At 48.5% G+C, this 19,891-nt stretch overlaps 1 protein-coding gene across 3 annotated transcripts in view; it reads left to right on the forward strand.

Moving 5' to 3' along the window:
• Positions 1-19,404, forward strand: part of LOC119445849 (eukaryotic translation initiation factor 4H-like) — a 36,594-nt gene extending 17,190 nt beyond the window's left edge. Inside the window, exons 6-9 of one of the 3 annotated variants that reach the window (XM_037710153.2) lie at positions 12,010-12,190; positions 14,167-14,279; positions 16,555-16,710; positions 19,268-19,404. In XM_037710153.2, the coding sequence (XP_037566081.1) occupies positions 12,010-12,190; positions 14,167-14,279; positions 16,555-16,710; positions 19,268-19,281 (464 nt within the window). In that variant the 3' untranslated portion in view covers positions 19,282-19,404. The remainder of the gene's footprint in view (positions 1-12,009; positions 12,191-14,166; positions 14,280-16,554; positions 16,711-19,267) is intronic. The other 2 variants (XM_037710154.2, XM_037710155.2) reach the window with 2 other exon arrangements.
• The last annotated feature ends 487 nt before the right edge of the window (positions 19,405-19,891 follow it).

Here is a 19,891-nt window from a genome sequence, read left to right on the forward strand (position 1 = left end):
TAATATGGGCGCTCGCACCGAAGGAGCGGCACGCCTCACTCTTCAGCGTTGAGGCTGCTGTGGCGGAAGCAGTGATGAAATTCAATGCTGGCTGCAGGAGAACCTCGGCAAGCATTTTGCAAGAACTCTTGATGAACCCCGGCCAAAAGTGTATGCAGCGCATGGACGAAAAAGACCGGCGCCGATCAGCTGCATCTGAAAACAAGCGTGCATCGGCAGAAAATGTGCAATGCTTATTCAAAAAGCGCCACAGAGGTGCTAATACCCAAACTGACTATGCCCCAGGAGCCTACTAATGTTTTGGGAGTGTGTACGTGCAGACATTTGCGACTTTTCATAATTAAATGTGACATTTGTTTGTTTTCTTGATTTTCTCAGAATACTAATTTTGCACACCCAGCAAGACATTTACCGTGATATATCAGTAGCTATCATAGATAGAATATTAATTCTTTTTGCAGCATGAAGCTAGATGTTTGGAGCACCCAACATAGGAAGCAGTTTTTTAAGTTTCTTTGTTTGAAGTTTTTTAAATTTGTCGTTTGTGTGACTAATGCATGGCCATGTTGAAAACAATGGAGTTCAGTTTACTATAAAGTAAGAAATATTGATCCAATCATAAAAGTGCTTCCTATGTTGTGTAGCTTGTGCTTTCTGCTATTGGTCCATATGTCATTTGTCTATTTTTATGCAGCGGTTATTTGTCTATTGTAGTAAGAACAAAAGACATTGTTTTCTTAATTATGTAATGAAATAATGAACCTACAGAAAAACTAACTGCATTTTTAGAGTCAGGAGAAGAAACTAAATAAGCATGCCAACTTTTATCAAGTTTGGTTCATAAATAAGTAATGCTAATTTTTATTACCACGTCCCCCCTTAAGTGGTTCGTTTTCAGCAAGGAAAGGTTGGAGCTATCTTCTGCAGCCCTTGAGGGAGAACGGTCAACGTTGCGATCCAACAGAACGCACTCCATAGCAAGCGAGGGAAGTTTTCAGGAGAAACTGGCGGCAGCGCCTCTAGCGGGCGCCGGAGCGGTCGACGCTGAGTGCGTCGCAGCGCCGCGGCGCAGAGATACGGCAGTGAGCACACTGCCCCTATTCTAGTACACTGTAATATCGGGTTGGCAGCCATGGACGCATTGGCCATGTCACTTGACTGATTGAAGCAACTGATGCACACTGAAGCTCAAGCGCGGAGTGCGATCAACACCTGCTCACTGCAAGCGTGCAACAGGGTAACCAAGCCTGCGACAACGCTCTGAATGTGGCTTAGCCTGTCTTGGCTCCACATGTAGTCAAGATGTAAGCCTGATGTCAATGGCACTGCGGCTTGCCTAACTAAATTGAAACTCCTGATTGTAGTTGCATGCACGCAGTTTTGATATTCGTTCACTCCAGATAGTATGAAATATCAGAAATTGTAAATTCGGGTCAAAGCGAATTGGAATACTGTAATGTTCGTTCGAATATTTGAAGCGCTCGAATATTTCCACAAGCATACGTTTACTGTCTCCGGCAGCACCAGCACTGCACAAACGCCTGGGCGGCGGAGAGCCAAAGGGGTCCCGCACCACGGGCGAAAATACAGACATGGGCGCCTATAACACGTCGCTGCGAGAGCACAGGCTCAAGCTGGGACACGCTGCTAGGAAAAGTCCTGGCGGCTATGCTACTTGCTCTGGCAATAACCAATGGGCCAACTCGCGAGAGCTCGGGCAATCTCCTTCGGCAAGTGCTGCTTGGCGTGGTACGACCTCGTGCGAGCACTAGGCACCGCTCTTAGGCTTAGTGTCAGGAAAGGATCAACACAAAGTACGCGCTCCCTGCATGGGCAAAGGCACTGTGCGCGAGCTCAAGTCCTAGTCACAAAGGTGTCGGCGGACGAGAGGAAAGCATGTACCGTAAAAACCCGCGTATAATACGGACCCGCATATAATACGCGGTGTTATTTGGGGATAGCAATAACGAAAAAAAATGTTTTCATCTGCATATAATGCGAGCGAGGAAAACCCACAGAAAGCATTTACAATCTAATCTCGTTAATTCGAATACGCTTAATTCGAACTGACGCTGTGGACCCGTCAAAGTTATGTGTATTGCTATGGGCGAAAACGCCCGGTAATTCGAACGCGAAAGCATTTGCAACGGTTAAGGGGGGACGCGGGGATCAGATCGCGAAAATAACGAGAAAAATCGGTTTTTGGAAACCCCGCATTTCGGTATCTGCAACGCCTAATCTACGCTGTATCAAAATGATTTGGCTGGAAACGCACTAAAAGTGCCCGAAAAAAATTAATTTGTCAGTGCGCAGGGCGAAAAAACAGCTTTAAATCGCGCAAAATCACCGCAGTTCACGGAGCCATATCTCGTATTTCCCGCCACCGAGCTCCGCCATCTTGGTATCGTTCGAAAGCTCAAAGTTTCGCCGTTCCGCTTCTCAATTCGTCGGTCTTCGCCATCTTGTAACAAACGCACAAACACAAAAGAATCGCGGGTCTGCTAGAGGTAGTCACACGGGCCCTCCGATGAAAGCGGGCCTGCGATTGGCTGCCGTGCTGAATGGCGTCTTCCCATTGGTTACTGCTGCGGCAGCGGGCAAGATGGCTACCGCAGTTGTTCGCTTCGCAAACCATGCCGGCGTCTTCACTTGACACGCAGAATTCGGATTTCTGAGGGCGCCCAGTTTAGTTAAGGATCGTCGCTTGTTGGAGAAGAAAGTTTGGACGAAGCACGTCTTCGGAATACGGACGCCCAAGCCTCCTACGGCGAGAAAAATACGGCGATTAGCGGAGGAGCACCCGACTGAACGTGCCGCGCTACCTTGCACCGTGGATTACGTGCCGCGCAATCTTGCACCGTGTGACTCAAGCAGCGAAACCGACAATCGCCCTGTGCCATCGGTACCGATAACGCAGTCGACGGAAGACGCGCCAACGGAAGCTCCCGCGCCTCGGCGTACGGCCGCGCGAACCAGCCGAGATCGTATCGACGCGGGTCGAAGGTCACCATCGCCGGCGAAGACGATGTATACTTAGTTTGATGCATCGCACGCCGCCTCTGAGCGAGCCCCAACCGTCGACGAGCTACAGTGTAATAACCGGACAAATAGTCGCCCGAACGGCGCACCATTCAGACGCGCCTCGAGCCGCGTTTCGCGTCAGCGGTGACGGCAGAATCGCGAGCATGCAGCGTGCGCGACTCCCTTCGCGCGATGTCCGCAACTGAACGGAAGTTCAATTTGATGTACTAGCCAGGCTATTAAATTTTCAAAGCCCACCAAACGAAGAGGCAGAGGTGCAAGAAGATGCTTGACAGCACTGATGCCAAAAATTACCGCCCTGATGCGTTCTAATAAACCTACACTGCTTGCAAAACTTTGCAGCTCGTTTTCTCAATAGTGTTTTTTTGGTCGGTCACCTCGCTCGTGGAAAGCATAGCACAACAATGGCTGGACCGATTTTGATCCAGTTCGTTTTGCTGTGATCCATGAACTGTGCTGCACATCAGGACAGTCTTGAAATGTTCATTTATTTTTCCATTATTTAATTACTTCACAATTACTGCATGGCTCTATGCAGTCAAACACAAGTTACATGCATGTCATGTTGAGTAAAAAATTACAAGGGCACTAAAAAAAAAATCGAACACTGTCTTGATATAGATTAGACATCTGGGCAAACATACAAAGTATTCCCAGTTCCGTACCATGTTTCGTTACTGTGCCAGGCTTTCCACGAGCAAGGAACTTGTAAACTTTTGTAAATTCTTATAAAACAAAAACTAATCAAGATATCTTAATGAAATTTTGGATTTGTCCCTATATTGCAATGTACAGCGTGTGTGCCAAATTTCAGCCCTTTCTGCCAAGAAACAAAAAAGTTATTTTTCATCCCCTCCTCCCCCCTTAATTCCAACATACGGCGCACCGACAATGTCCTCAGCAGTGCTCCTAATCATGCGGCGGTGCCTCCGACCAGCATTGCTCTGACACCGCCACAGAGCAAAAGCTTAGGATAGACCGTTCAACGCCACACGGAGAAAAAGAAAATGGAAAAAAAAAAAAAACACGCGGCGGGCAATTTCACTCTCAAATAGCAAGGTCGCCGTTTCACCGTCGCACCGGAACATGCTTGTATGAGCCGACGTCTAGGCCAACTTCCCGGCAACGGCAGAAAACGAAACTTCAGGGAAAGGGCTAAGTTGGTGCCACGCTGGCGGGCGCGCACGGAGCCAGTCGAAGGTGAGGGGAGCTACGAGGGAGTTGAGGGGGATGGCGAGGGGAGCCACTGCCACCGAAGCGACGGCATTGCCAAGGCCAAATGCGCTTATCTGCCGCCGTTGCAACTGGGATGTCATCCGAGCTGTGAACGCTGCCCTCGGTGATGCCGAAGTGATGCCCTGCAGTGCAATTTCCGATGGCCTCGGCAGCTAAAATAATTTTCCTTTTAAAGGCAGCTGGGTACTACTTTTTTAGTCCCGTCATCGTGCAAGATAGACTAGTGAACGTGCCGATTCTTAGCGTGGTCAAAATGGCGCCCGTTGAAAGCAGCAGCAGCCTACCGATGCCACTGCAAGATGACGCATACTCCCTGCGAGTCTTGATGATGATAGCAGTGAGCAAAAACGAACCCGAAACTGCACATTTTACGCTGAAAACTTTGGGATCCGCATATAATACGAGGCAGAAAGTTTACATGGTAAAATTTAGAAAAAAACCTCGTATTATACGCGGGTTTTTACGGTATGTACCCTGCTTTGGTCCCAGAGATCAGAGCCACGCTCGGCAACTTGCAGCCGAACGCGGCAGCGTAGTGACGTCAGCGCCCCGCCCCCACCGCAAACCACCGCGAGTGAAGCGACACTGCTGAAACTGGTTGTGAGCGGGCGGGGATAGGCGGGGACGGCAGACAGGTGAAGCCTGCGCAATGGTGCCGCTGCATCCCTCAATACCCACAGATTCCACAGTGGCTGAAACTTACTTTCTGCCAGGTATTTCTAGAACCTAGAGCTTGAAAATGGAGCCATGATGGCTGCGGTGTGAACGAACTAGCAAAACAAAAATAGCGGTATGGCTTGGTCGCTTGATCTGGCTTCGTATAGCTAACGGCAACAATGGTAATTTAAACAAGCCTGCTAATAATGGCTGTGGAACCACCACATTGCTTCGCTTAGGGACACTATGAGTGTTGGGAATGCTCTTTTGCATTTTGGAGCAGCCATTGGAACAGACAAAATCTATTTTTGGAGTGCCTACTGCTTTGTTTGAAGCAGGTGTAAGATTTCCACAAAAGCAGACACAGAAAAACTAAAAAATTTCACAGTTTCGCCCTAAGGGCGAAGCAATGAATGCGATAGCAACACAGCAATGTCATACGAAGTAAGGTGAGCGGCTTTGGTAGCAATATGAATTGTAGTAAACATGAGCTGATTAAGTAAGCAGGTGTGCTGCGGCGTAAGTAGACCGACATGAAGAGAGACTCGATGACCACGAGAAGGCGCGTGTGAAACGGTGGTGTTGATGAGAAGCGCTTCCCGTGGGCAGCGCGTGCGAAGGGACACACCTGTAGCGCTGCACTGCCGATCCGGGCAGCATTGCGTGTGTAGCGTGCGTTGTAAAATGTGGCCCGACTATTACGAACTGAATGAACAAGCATGGTGTGAGCGCGCACAAACACGAAGAGATCACACTGAATGACAGCAGACAACGACTGTCAAAACGCTGGCAGCAAGCATACGCCGCAGCGGGCGAAGGTACGTGCGGTCTATTGCTTCAACGGAAACTGAGCGGCGAATGCACTTAAAGGTCAGAGCCGTGTGGAGATAAGAGATGGTGCGAGCGAGCGACGAGCGCGGTTGTTGGCAGAGAAGTGCGCCCCCCCCCCCCCCCCTTGCTCCCTTCGGCGCTGGCTTCCTGCTTCCTTGCTTGCGCGTGGGAGATTGAGTGCGTTCGCTCTCCGTGATAGCGCGCGTCTCCGCACGCTTCCTCTCGGGCATACGGCGCGCGGCGAAGATTTTATCTATAGGGAACCTCACGGCGACGCCGACGCCGACGGCAGAAATCCGGTTCAAGTGTCCATATAATTGCTATCGCAATAATATGGTTTAGCGTTCTCTTTAGCTTACATAATTATTTCCTCATAAGAACTAAGAGCAAAATAAGTCATTCACCGCAGCACACCACGGCTCTGCTCTTCCGCTCTGCTTTCGTGCAAAATAGCAACAGGAGTTGCTCAGTCATTCACTAAATAAAGGCGCGTTGTTGTAAGTAAGCATTTGCTTATTGTTTTCAGGATACCCTCGATAATTCGACATTCAGTTAATTTGGAGATTTTTTTTGTTGGTCCCGTGAAATCCGAATGAACGAGGTTTTACTGTATGTATATACATATGGCAAATGGCAAAGTCGCGAACGAAACATTTTTCACGATGGCGTGGGGGCAAAGGTTGAGATGTTCTGAAGGCGGTCAATAAAGTGTCAACTTAACGAGAGAGTGCATTTCGCGCTGCTGTTGCAGCATTTTTCGTACATTTCGGCAGCCGCCTACTCAACGTGCGTGTCCGGCCGATTGCGAAACACTCATTTTGTGGCTCATGCACTGTCGCAATGAAGCGGTTTCAGTTATCACAATTTCATTCCATATTTTTGACAATGTCGACAAGCTTGTCAAGGTTGCGCTTACCGTAAGTTTTATTTACAGAAGTCGGTCAGCCTGGATTTCTTACGCTTCACGGCAAGCAAAGGCGCTACGCGAGTCTCACAGTCTGTTAAAAGAGCCATCGCAACATCATTGTTGTGGGCTCTGATAACTTTTAAGATGAGGTCAAAAGGATCCATTACTTTCAAAGCAGTCGCCGGAGTCGGTGTGTCTAGCAGGTTGTCATTTTCCACGACGACGAGACGTTAGCATCATGTTGACAACTGGGGCTGCGGCGTGGCCACCGCATCTTGAAAGCAAACTGCGACGTGTACAAAGTGCATGCCCGCGTAGGCCTCATTCTTAAAGCGATCTGCGATGTGGGCAAAGGGCAACTAGTGCTGGTAGAGTCCTGTGCGCTGTGTTTTCGACATTTAGTTCACGTTGAAGCGAGAGACAGCACGGAGGTCAATGTGCTCACTGCTATAGGTGACCGGTAAAAGGAGCAATCGCAGGGAATTGTGGGGCGTGCCGTCTGGTAGCAGCTTCCGGTTCAACGGATGACGCGCCCGACGCGGCGGCATGCCCGGCGCACATGTTTTTCTGTGGGTTCCAGCTGTCAGCCATGCGAAGTTTTCCGTCCGCTTTGTCGACGAGCAATGTCGTACCATTCATGCAGCTGATTTCTAGGTTTCAGTTCACTCTGGTGCTACGATGACAGGCCAAGAAAAGTAAGGATATGCTTTTATTCATAAACAAACTTTGGTTTTCGTTTTGGCAGCCTTTTTTGTTTCTGACAGGTTTATTTTTACGACATCTGCCGCTGCTTAGAAGCACCTTCGCTGACTGCCCTGCCTGCGAGCCAGTCATACAGATGAAAAAGTTATCTTTATCCTATAATTTATCAAGCGTATCGAAGCATTATTCAGAAAATCGGGTGCTGAGGCGATGGCTACATCGGTCTGGTAAATGCTTCTCTGTGATCATCGCTGCAACCGATATCGTCGGTAACCGCACAGTTAGCGTAATTAAAAAATGAAGTGCTGAAAATGTTTGAAAACTTTGCCCGCTGTCAACAGCATTTCTCGGTCGAAACTCGAGGTTCACTTGAAGTGAGTGGTATGTAGGTAGAAGTTTTTGCTTTTTTGTCAACAGGATGAGGAATAGCCATATCACCAACATATTACGGCTGCGCAATACCTCTTTCTGTGTTCAAGGAACTAAGGTGCCCTAGTTAGTTACGAGTATTATGTATGTATCTCGCTGTGTCCCGTAATTTGCACCATAAAACCATGTTTCATACCTCTATATGTGCATGCGAGTGCTGAAATAGTTCTGGTTGCTTGAGTCAATGTTAGAGCCTGATAAGTGTCACTGTACATGTCAAGGCAGCAGTTATATGCGTTTACCTTTAACGCTTGAATTTGAGCAGCCAACGGCTGAACAGCTGACCATGGTTTTGCTAGGTGCTTGCAACAGCTTCAACTAGGCACTTGCAACCAGCTTCAACGGCGACACGGTGGCGGCGGCTGCGCTGCCTCGAACCGGAAACAGCCAGCAGATGGCGCATCCCAGAATCCCTCGCTCTTTTACGGGTCATCTATTGCCGTGCCTTCTCACTCCAGTGTGTTGACACGGAGTGTTCGCGGTCATCGAGTGAGATGTGTTCAGGTTTACCTGTGCATGCGTTACACCGTGCTTTGTGATTTTTCCTCGAGAGAGAGAAATTTACGCTTCTTTGTTGGCATAGCCATTTCGACCAGACACACACCACAGAAAACGGCAGCGATTGTAGTGATCCTGTGCAGGGGCCGTATTCTGAAACGTTCCACTTAGGAGAAATTTCGCCTAGGCGAAAGTCGCGTTCAATAAGTCTACCGGCTGCTCACCCGTGACGTCAACATGCACTACCAACACGCGCACTCGAACGCCCCGCAAAACACACGTGAGGGCGCGCCGTGCGAGTGCAGAGCGGCTCGGGTGTGTTGTTTTCGAATGTATCGGCCGCAGAACGACACAGGCGTGTTCGTTTATTCAATACATGTCGGGAGCACCCCAGGGTGTCTACCAACCGGGAAAACCGGGAAAACAGGGAATTCTCAGGGATTTTGAATATTCTGGAAAAACTCAGGGAAAACTCAGGGAATTTGTGCCTCTATCAGGGAAAATTACTCTAGGGATGGGCGAATATAGGGTATTGTCGAATATTTCATTGAATAATTCTATGTTCGTTATTCGCTTCGATTCAAATTCATGGATTCAATATTTTCGAATTATTCAGCGGTCCCGAATAGGCAGCCAAAAGCCACGGACGGCCGGTGCAAATCTCGGAGGCTTTGCTTCACGTCATGGCTACCATACATCAACCATAAATCTCGAAGGCTATATGTTTTTGCATTAAAGAGCCTGAAATGTGCGACGCAGAAGAGCAGAAACGGCGCTAGCGCACAACCGAAACGAAGCGGCGGAGTCCGCATGGCCATAGTCAGCAGCGGAAATCGTGCGTGAATGACAGCAACGACGCAACGCTTCGTGCCTATTTGTGCCTTTATTGTGTTTACCGCCGCGCATAACAACGCGTTGGCCGCGCGATTTCATAGTCGCCACCCATCATCGCGTCGATAGCTGCCGCGGTTTCTTTCGCAGCGGTTTCGTTTAGTTTCGTTTTGACTCAATGCGCACGTCGGCCGCGTGCCTAAAGAGCTGCCTAGTGGCCAGTGGCGCAACGACGGGGGGGGGGGGGGGTGATTCGGGGGTTGCACCCCCCCCCCCTGAGGCCGACTTAACCCCCCCTTTTGTTTAACCCCTTTTCTTTCCTTACGCATTTGAGTGCTGCAACTAAGATGTAAGACGCGCAATCGTCTGCACACTCGCAAAAAGCGCATTTTTTTGACAATTAATTTCCCGTGAAGAAATCGAAATTAGTGCTGTTTAGATGGTATTGACAAGCTGTCAACCCTCTGGCAGAGATACTGGGTGCGCTACTGCTAGTGGCCATCCATGATCGCATAGACAGCGACCGCGATTTCGTCTGAAGTTGCTGCAGAGAACGGTAGTTTCGTTCTGACTCGGTGCGTGCGTCGGCCGGGTATGGTCACATTAGCGGCAAGTTGCCGCGCGTCAGCGCCTTGCCGCGAAGTCCACCGTGGCTATCGCGTCTCGCCGCGCGGCAGCGCGATATGATCTCGCGCGCTCTCGGAACGCGGAATCACCGTGAGCGAAAAGGGTGCGATCGGACAGCGTCCAGAAATCCCTCGATAGAACCGCGAGAGACGACAATCGTCGATTGATAACCCGGCGCGGAACGGCGGAGGTCCGGTTGCCATTGGCTCCGTGACGTCACCCTCGTCGCGCCTTAAAACCCCCGATTCCTGCCGCTTTTGCCGCGCGCGTCATGATGCGTTGCCGCTCGCGGCATGACGCGGGCGTTTTTGCCGCTATTGTGGGCAAAGTCGCCGTTCATAATCGTGTCGATAGCGGCCGCGGTTGCGACAAGCAGTTGTTTCGGTTTGACTCGGGGCAAAGCTGTCGAGGATGAAGCGCACCGGCTACATCACGATGGACGTGCGATACGTTGGCTGTGAGCTTACTGGCGAAAAAATTATCGGGATGTGCGCGCGGTAGTGCAAAGCGTGTCGGAAATGATGGCGCGCGCCGCAGACGTGCTGCGAAGGAAGTCGCGAGGCCTCAATCGCCACTGCGAGAGCTAATCAGTCACGAGATGACGAGAATTGCAGCTTCCGCACTGCTTTTGTGCTAAATAGCGAAAGGATTTGCTCATACATTATACTAATAAAATTGTGCTGACGTAGTAAGCATTTGCTTATTGTTTTCGGCATACCCTGATAATTCGGACATTTTTTTTTTTCAATCCCGTGAAATTCGAATTAACTAGGTTTTACTGTAATATGTAATATATACTGTTCAAACTATTCGATTCGAAATTATTTGACCAAATCAATACTCGCTTCGAACCTCAAATCCACTAATCGCCCGTCCCTAAATTAGCTGTAATTTAATTGAAAGGGAACGAAAGCTGTGGTAATGGAGGGAGGGAGGGGAGGTGACGTTTAGCTGCACCCCCAAATGCGTATTTATATAAAAATGTGGTGAGGCGAGAAGGTGGTAAAGACTTCGGACGCTGCTCGACAAGTGTCCCGTTCGGATCTCGTCGAAAACTTCGGAGCCGCCCCCAGAGGCACAGGCAACAGTCACCAGCGCCGTGCGCGTTGCGAACGCGGGCAAAACGCCGACGGCGTCGACAACAGTTCGGCGCATTGCTGGTGCTGCTGCATGTCTAAGTTTATACAGCTGATCGATAAAACTACTATCCTTACTCCGTAAAGCTCTCTACTAATTTGCTATCGCAATTGATGCTTCGCATTTTTTTAACATACTTACTAAAGAGTGACAGCATCAGGCAACATGGTGTCAGCCCATCTTGATGTAAAAGAAAGTTCCGTTTCACTCAGGGAATTTAGCAAAATCACTCAGGGAAAACCTGGAAAACTCAGGGAATCTGAAAATGTCAACTTGGTAGACACCCTGCACCCACTGACACCGTTACGCCAAAGTGACGTACACCGGAACTGCTAGGTGGCGCGACTTCTTTTCCGGTTTTGGTCAACCAGCCAATCAGCGCGCGCCTGAAAGCGAAAAAAGAAATTTCGCCTAGTGGAACATTTCAGAATACGGCCCCAGTCGCGCCGGTGCGTGATGACAACGCGTGGCTATGGATTGCAGTGGCATAAATCGGTACTTTGAATTTGATTTTGTTGACGAAAACCTTGTTCAAGTGGACATAGGATCGTCACAGCTTTGGAAGGGCCTTCTAATTTGACTTCTCGGCAGTTCCAGTTTCAATTAAGTCGCAATTTTGTTCTCGAAAAGTTCGTTGAAGCGGAAGTACCGAATAAAACGCCTTCATTATGAAGAGACTTTTTTTTTTATTACTTTCTATGGGCAGAGGACGGGGAATCGGAGAATCTTCATTGTGGTAGAAATTTCGTTGTAGCGGCGTTCGTGGTGGGGGGATTCAACTGTATTTGTAACCTTGTCTGCAAATAAGTAATTGTTTTCTACCTAATAAGCACTGATAGTATTGTTACAGGAAGAAAGCAGGCCCACGAGTGTTGGAGAATGTATATTTACAAGCGATGTATATGGCGTTCAGGCAACGGCCAGAGTCTTCGTCTTCCTCTCGTTAGTGTCCCCTTCTTTCCCTTCACCGTAACAATATTTCACAGGTGTTGTGCATTAGTCTAGCTCAATTTAGTTTATCTGTTTTGAGTGTGGAGCATGCTCTGTTTGCAATCATTTCTGTGCTGAATCAATTGAGTTTTTTTTTTGTTTTTGTTTTTTGCTGGCTTCAGGTTTTGACCGTGGTGGAGGTTTTGACCGGGGTGGTGGAGGTTTTGACCGGGGTGGTGGCCGAGGGGGTGGACCAAGGGACGGTGGGCCGCCTCGATACGGAGATAGAGGAGGCCGGCCAGGAGACCGTGGAGGCTTCCGTGGAGGCTTCTCGGACCGGCCCAGCGACCGCGACTTTGACAGGTGCTTGTGTGGTCTGTCAAACCGCATCGTGAGTCAAGAGCAAACGTGAGAGCAATGCGACAGTATGACTGCAGAGCAGCCGTTTGCCTTGTCCTCGTGTTGGTTTTTGATCTGCGATGAGGCCAAGGCGACAAGCCTTTTCTTTTTCTTCTAAGCTGCATGTTCAGGATGCTTGCTTTTGCTTGTGATAACATGGTGACAAGTGGCAAAAAGTGTGGCAAGAACTGGCGACAGTTATGCTGTGCTCATGGGCCAATATACAGTAGAATCTCAACAATGCGACTATCTCGGGATGGCACACTAATTTGTATGACTCAAAATTCGTATCTCCCAAAAATGTAAAAATTTGGGAAATTAAGGGGGGATGCTGCAATGAAATGATGTACTTTATACAGTCGAATCTCGATAATTCGAACTCGGAGGGGCCCGGAAATTTGTTCAAATAAAAAGAAGTTCGAATTAAAGAAAGGACGTACTTTTTAAGTATTCGAGCACCATAGCATGAACGGTGTGAATCGTGAGGCGCGCAACCGCCCACGGCGGCCAACGCTCGGTTCCCGATAACGGCAGCAAACGAAACTTCAGGGAACGGATGGCGCCGGATGGCGAAGGGCGCGCGCGCGTGGAGACTGTCGGACGTGAGGGAGGAGGGCGGCAGGAAAGCGGATTTTGCCTCGGCAACTCCGCCGCTTCGGTGGCAGTGGCTACCGCGGTTCGCCTCACCCTCTCTCTCAGCTCTCTCACAGCTCCCTTCCCTTCGACTGTCTCCATGCGCGCCAGCCGCCGTGCCGGCGCAGATTAGCCCGCTCCCTGAAGTTTCGTTTTCTGCCGTTATCGGGAAAGGGAAGCGAGCGTTTGCCGGCGTGGGTGCCAGTGCCGCCAGTCCAGCCGGCCCGGCGCCACCTAACCCGCTCCCTGAACTTTCGTTGTCTATCGTTATCAGGAAGCGAGCGTTTGCCGGCGTGGGCAGTTTTGTTGGCCGGACTGGGCCTCCGCCGCTGCATTAAGGGGGGTCTCCTAAGCTTTTGCTCTATGGCAGTGTCGGAGCAATGCCGGTCGGAGGCGCCGCCGTGTTATTTGGCGCGCTGCTGAGAGCATTGTCGTTCCGTGGTATGTTCGAATTAAGCGTAATCGAATTAACAAGATTCGACTGTAGTACGTTGAACTCCATTGTTTTGAACACGGACATACATTGGTCACACAAAAAACAAATTTGAATAACTTAAAACAAAAAATAATTGAAAAGTGCTTCCAATGTTGTGTGCTCCAAACATCTTGCTTCATGCTGCAAAAAGAATTCTTATTCTGTCTGTGATAGGTACTGAGGTATTATGGTAAATGTTTGCTGAATGTGCAAAATTGGTATTTTGCAAAAATGAAGAAGACAACCAAATCTTCCACCCTGTATTATTAAAATTAATATACCGTATTTACTCGCGTAATGAATGCACTCGTATAATGAACGCACCCCCAACTTTAGGCGTCAAAATGGGGATTTTTTTTTCTCCTGCATAATAGACCCACCCTAAACTTGCTGCCGTGAAGTAGGAGAGACACGGTACAATTCGGCGTCCGATATGGCGTCCGGCGGCTACGATGGTATCGGACGCCGAATCGTACCGTGTGTCTCCTACTTTTATTGCGATAGCGATCATATGGACACTCCAGGAGCATTTACTGAGATATTACTGTATAAGCTTTTGTAACGAAATTGACGTGCCGTTATTGCCAACTTGCTTCAGAACCTGCCATTGTCACCATATTGCAGGGACAATGGTGATGACCGGCTTTGACGGTAGGGTGTCACCAACTCTGTGAATGTGGCTTTGTAATGCACTGGAATTTTTCAGATATGTGTTTTGGAAAAAGGGTGTGTGTTAGAATCAAGTAAATATGGTGCCTTTGGCTGCTTTACAGATGCTTGCACTGTCGGAACTTGTTTGTGTCGACGAGGTCCAATGTTCTTGGGTTTACAGGGGCCCACCCGGAGGAGGTGCTGGTGGTGCCGGCGGCTTCAACAGAGGACCACCCCCACCTCGTGGTGATAGGCGGCCTGCAGACAGCGAGGAGTTCCGGGAGCCCACAGCAGGTGAGTAATCTTTGGTCACACTTCGGTCACCCTGTTGCCATTTCTATTGCCAGTTCTATTAAAGGGGCACTAAAGGAAAATATTAAGCCTAGTTAGATCAATAGATTATTCATCTAAAAGTCTGCCATCGCTCTCTGTGTGCTAATATGACTTGTTATGTAGAAAATTCCCATCAAAGGTGTCCCGTCCCGCTGCTGCTCCTCAGTTTGAATCGCCTGTGCCAAAATAAACGAGTTGACGTAATCGTCGCGTGGCCTCCCTCCCTGCCACTCTTTGTGAATTGGCTAGTGCTGACGTCACAGGAGAGGTACCATAGTCCAAAATAGGTGGCGCCACTGATTTTTGATTTTTGTCATTTTTTCGCCTACAAAAGCTTTGTTCTAGCTACCAATGATGATTTTGTTATTACAGAAGGCTAATCTTTCAGTTTAGCTCTACTTAATGCAGTAAAACCTCGTTAGTTCATAAAACCAAAAAATTCGGATTCGTCCGTTGGTCCCTGCAGGCGCATGCATTATTTAATGGTATCAAACTCTCGTTAATTCAGACATGTTTGGCCACACACTGGTTAATTAGGACAACCCATGGAGCGCGGCAAACGTGGAGCACTGCAAATGTGCTGCGCAAGAAAGCAAGAGCGGCACTAGCGACCAATTGAAGGGAAGCGGCGGTGTCCGCATCGCCATAGTCGTCAGCGGAAACCGTATGCAAATGACAAACGCTGAATGCTTCATGTCTGTGTGTGTGCTTAATATTTACTGCCACACATGACACTGTTGGCCGCAAGTGCCTTCATAACAACAAACCGCCATGCCTGATCATGTTGATAACAACCGTGGTTTCGTTCGCCGCAGTTGTGGCTAACATTAGGATCATAGTGTGCGTGTTGGCTGCATATCTTCAGAACTGCATGGTCGCCATTCATGATCGCATCGATAATGACCGTGGTTTCTTCCGTAGTGGTTGCTGTGACCACGTTTCGACTCAGGGCGTGTGTCGGCATCGTGCCTTCAGAACTGCGCAGTCACCACACATGATTGCATCCATAGTGATCTCGGTTACGTTACAAGTAGTTGCGGCAAGCAGTAGTTCTGTTTTGACTCAATACAATGCGCGCGCAATGTCAGAAACACGGTCGAAGCTGTCGAGAACGAAGACCGATTCTGCCATGGCCCACATGCTGGCATAAAACCCTCAGCTACATCACAATGTACGGATGATCTGTTGCACTGTCTGGCGGCACGGCCAAACGAGCCGCTCTGCGAAAGAAATTGCGAAGCCCTGCGGCGAGCGCTAATCAGTCCCGAGATGACGACAATTGCAGCTTATGCACTAATTTTGTGCAAAATAGAAGCAAGAGTTGCAAACTTATTTAGTAAATAAGGGCTGATTGGTGTAGCAAGCATTTATTTATTGTTTTCTTGATAGCCTCAATAATTCGTCATTTGGGTAATTCGGCCATTTTTCTCGGTCCTTTGAAATCCTAATGAATAGGTTTTACTGTATTTTCCTTTACTGAAAGTACCGTATTTACTCAATTCTAAGCACCCCCTTTTTTTCATGATCGCGATGCCCAAAGTGAGGGGGGGGGGGGGCTTAGATTCGAAAAATCTCTGTGACGCTTGGCTCCGAGACGCTCGCCCGGCTACGCCCGGTGCGCGAGCATCACGAGTCCGCGCGCTTTTACAGTCTGGCCTTGCGGCGAAATCTCGCTGTGGACGCCGTGCCACCTCGGGACTCCGACGGCTCCGACTCGAACCGCGCTTGGCGGCCTTAGCTGCGCGCTCTTCTTAACAATTAGGGGGGTGCTTAGATTCTCATGCAAACTTTTTTCCCAATTTTTTCGCGAAACAGAGGGGGGGGGGGGGGTGCTTAGAAGTGCGAAAATACGGTAAGCAGAGCTTAGTGTCCCTTTAAATCTAAGTGTATGATTTGGGGGTGGGGGGGGGGGGTAAGGGAAGGGGGAGGGTAGTACAGGGAGGAAGGTATCAGTCAAGGATAGTATTGCCAAAAATTCACAATTCATGAGAAACCAACCAGTGTTAGCTGCTTTCGGGAAATTCTTTGAAAGTTTGTGTATAGCTTGAAAAGAGTCATTGCACATTGTCATAGTGCTTCCGATTTCCTGGGGCAAAGAGTTTTGTTTGCAGGGTTTCTGTAATTAAAAGCGGACCAAGGAAAACTGTGCCCACGCTCTTCGTTGCTCTTTTTTGTGCATGTTCGGTAGTGTTTACAGCTGGCATTCAAAGCTTTCCCTTGCTCTCTTGCAATGCAGAAGAGCTGTCCAACCGCCCACGGCTGAAGTTGCTGCCGCGCACAGTCCGTGCTCCAGTGAATGATGTTGCCGACACGTCGAACCGCTCGAGCATCTTTGGTGGAGCCAAGCCTCGGGACGAGAAGGAGTACGAGAAGGGGCGCAAAACTTCCGAAGGTGATGACTTGTTGCATTCGGACTCCCTGCCTGCCTCCCGCCCGTCGGGAACTTCGTCTGCTTCCTCCCGACGGGGGGGACACTGAGCTGCCACTGCAACCACTCGGCCCTCCTCACTCGGTCCCCCATTCTTCTTCTTCTTCCTTCTCGCTTCTCTGCCCTCCTTGGCGTCGGCCTTGTTCACCTTCAGCTGCCACTGTTGCTGCCGCTGCTTCCGTGGGACTGCGTGCAACGACCTTGCCTCTTATTTCTTTCCTGGCTTTCTCTCTTGGGTGTCTCTCCACCGCCACCACTCGCGCCAAAAAAGTCTGGTGCATTACATGGGGCATTATTACATTCGGTGGACCAGCCTGTCTACTTTCCCCTCTTCTAGGCTTCTGTCTCTGCTTCTTTCGCTGTTTATACTCTTTGTCCACCTACTGTAGGTGCGTGTGTGCATGTGTCTGTCTGGCGGTGCTTGTGTGGGGAGCTGGCATTCAATATTGCTGCAGTAATGAGTAGCCTTTTGTGTGGTGTGAGGATTGTGCATGTGTACAGGAATTGCAAGATTGGAAGAGGGAAAAAAATCAGCCTGTGTGCGTGCTAGGCAGTGATGTGTCAGGAAAGCCCTTGAACGGGCACTTTGACGGTGGAAATAGTCGGACAAATGTTCCAGCCATGGCCTTAGCAGGCTTGTTGAAGTGTCGGAAAGACGTGTCTCTGTTCTAGATTCTTTGAATGGTGCCAATCATCTACTGCGTGCCATTAGATACAAGTGTTTTCAAGTTAAAGCATGTTGATCTCCGGAATAACTAGACTCGGTAAAGCATTGTGTCGAGGGGAGCAAAAGAGTTATGACACAGATGTGTGAGCTGCAGCTTAGCGGACATGTCATTATGCCAGAAGTGCATTTCACTATGTTCCGCATTCCCTTGAGAGGACAGACAGCTACAGTCTTTGGTATGAAGTGTATATAGTGAATCAGCATGCTCCGATTGATTTGAAGAGTCATAAGTGTTATAAAGTGGTAATCTTGCACAAAAAACATCTTGGATGTCACAGCTCATGTCTCTTCACTAAATAATTTACTGACTTGAGAGGCCGTTGTTATTCCTGCATTTTTGAGTGCCGGTGTCATGGAGTCCACTGCTTGCTGTGGTGTGCGAGTGATGTGTGTTATAATTAAGGGCGTCACATGGCCTTGCATTACACATTGAACAAATCAAATTAATCTTTCCTTCCACCACATCTTGTCTCTTTGCGACACTCCTCGACATAAGTGTGCATTTGTCATGTACAATTTCATTTAGGCCTCGCACCTGAAAAAGCAGCAGCTGCCCTCGAGTGGTGGATTGTTTAGAAAAAAAAAAAATCCTGCAATGAGATGGAAGCATATGTGTGAAGTGCTGCACATAATGCACAGCCGCAAACAATCTTTGTGGTTGGCCTGCTGTGTGCACCCATATTTCTAGTTCTGGTTTTTAAAACCAGAGCATCGCGTTTGCCACTTGGCTTTGGTTGAACTGGATAGTGTTCAGAGGGATGTTTGTGATTTTGTTGGGTTTTTGGCAAAGCTGCTGTCCACATTTAGTGTGACCGAGGAAATGCGGCATCATTGGTGGTGTGTGCCATGTGTGCCCTCTCTTGAGCCTTCTTGCAACTGTGGAAAGCACTCGTTGGTGTAGCTTTCTATGATGGGCTGCTGGTGCACTCCGGACACATGCATACATTTCCCGAATGGATAGGCCAGGATTAGCTAGGCTGGTGAGGTAGAAGGTTTTTCGTGAGCCATTGAGTTAATCACTTTGGCCCGGAAAATGTATTTCGCGTGCAACTGTGTTACTTCTGTTGGTTCTCCGATCAGTAAGAGTGGAGTCTTGTACTGCTACATAATGCACTCCTATCATTTTGAAAACATTCAAAAATTAAAAGAAAATGCTCTGATCTTTTCAAATTGCCAGTGCCATAAACTGTGGATAAGCTACTTACCAGCAAAGAGCTGGGAAACAACTTACCTACTTATCTGCTTGTAAAAATGGCTTTTGTGTTTGTGTCAAGTACGCCACCTGCTATTGCAGTGAAATATTGAGATGCAATGGTCCTGCTCTGTGGTGTAAAAATTGTACCATGCTAAATGGAGAAATGAGCATGTGCTCTATTCAAAGGAGAAAAGAAAGGCATAGATATCTTGTAGTAGAACGTACGTGCATCAGCGGTTAAAAAAAGAAAGATACATAAGAGATAAGTGGTTATGTTGCCTTTTGGCCCAATGCACTCCTGCATTGTTCTTTCTATAGGCACCACTTGAGCAGGGTGTATCATCTGAGCTGTCGGTGCTGGCACGTGTCACTTGCTGTTAATGGGGAAAATCACGGAAATGTGCATTATGTAATTTCATGCCTTGAATGTAAATGGCTGCGCTCCTTTTTCATTTTTCAGTTTTTATTTTTTTGCATTTGATTTTTGCTCAAGTGATTGGCTGTGCATGTTGAGAGTGAGGAGGGGATGTTGAAAGCAGTTGTGGGGAGGTGTTTGCAGTGATTACTGGTAGCCACAATGTTTCTATGTTTTCTTGCAGGCGATGCTGACTAACCACCGCTCCTAGAAAACTCAGCATGTTGTGTTTAAAGCTAAGCCTTGTCTTTTTTTTTGTGTGTGGATTGAGAGTTTTGTACTCTGTGATTAAGAATAAAAACGGCGTACTGGAAAACTGGGCCTCTTGTGTTTGTTTAGTTCTTGCTTGGCTTGATTAACGTTTGCAGACAGGTAAAGTGATTATTTCACGATTTAGCTGGTTATGGCTGAGCAGAATTCTAGCTGGTGGATGCACGGGATTTAAATTTGTTCAAGTTTTGCTGCTACAGTCTGACGACCAATAATTCAGACTTCATGGGGAACGTAAATAAGTCCGAACTATCGAATGTCTGAAAAAACGGATGTGCCCAGAAAAGATAATCTTATTTACGTTGTAATGACCCCCCCCTCCCCCGTGCAAGGAAGAAGTGGCCGATTCGTTGCTGCACACACATCCGCTTACGTGCAACCAAGTATGCCTATATTTCTGTCGGTTTCTGTTGTCGGTTTCTGTTGTCGCTGTACACTGATGCAAGGCATGGCACATCATTATCCGAGTTACAGTCGCTGTTTGACAGTGGGAGAACTTGCTCAATTATTTCGTTATCGTTCAGTTCGGCACACAACA

Source organism: Dermacentor silvarum, chromosome 3 (genome assembly GCF_013339745.2).
Source record: "Dermacentor silvarum isolate Dsil-2018 chromosome 3, BIME_Dsil_1.4, whole genome shotgun sequence".
Taxonomy (NCBI): Eukaryota; Metazoa; Arthropoda; class Arachnida; order Ixodida; family Ixodidae; genus Dermacentor; species Dermacentor silvarum.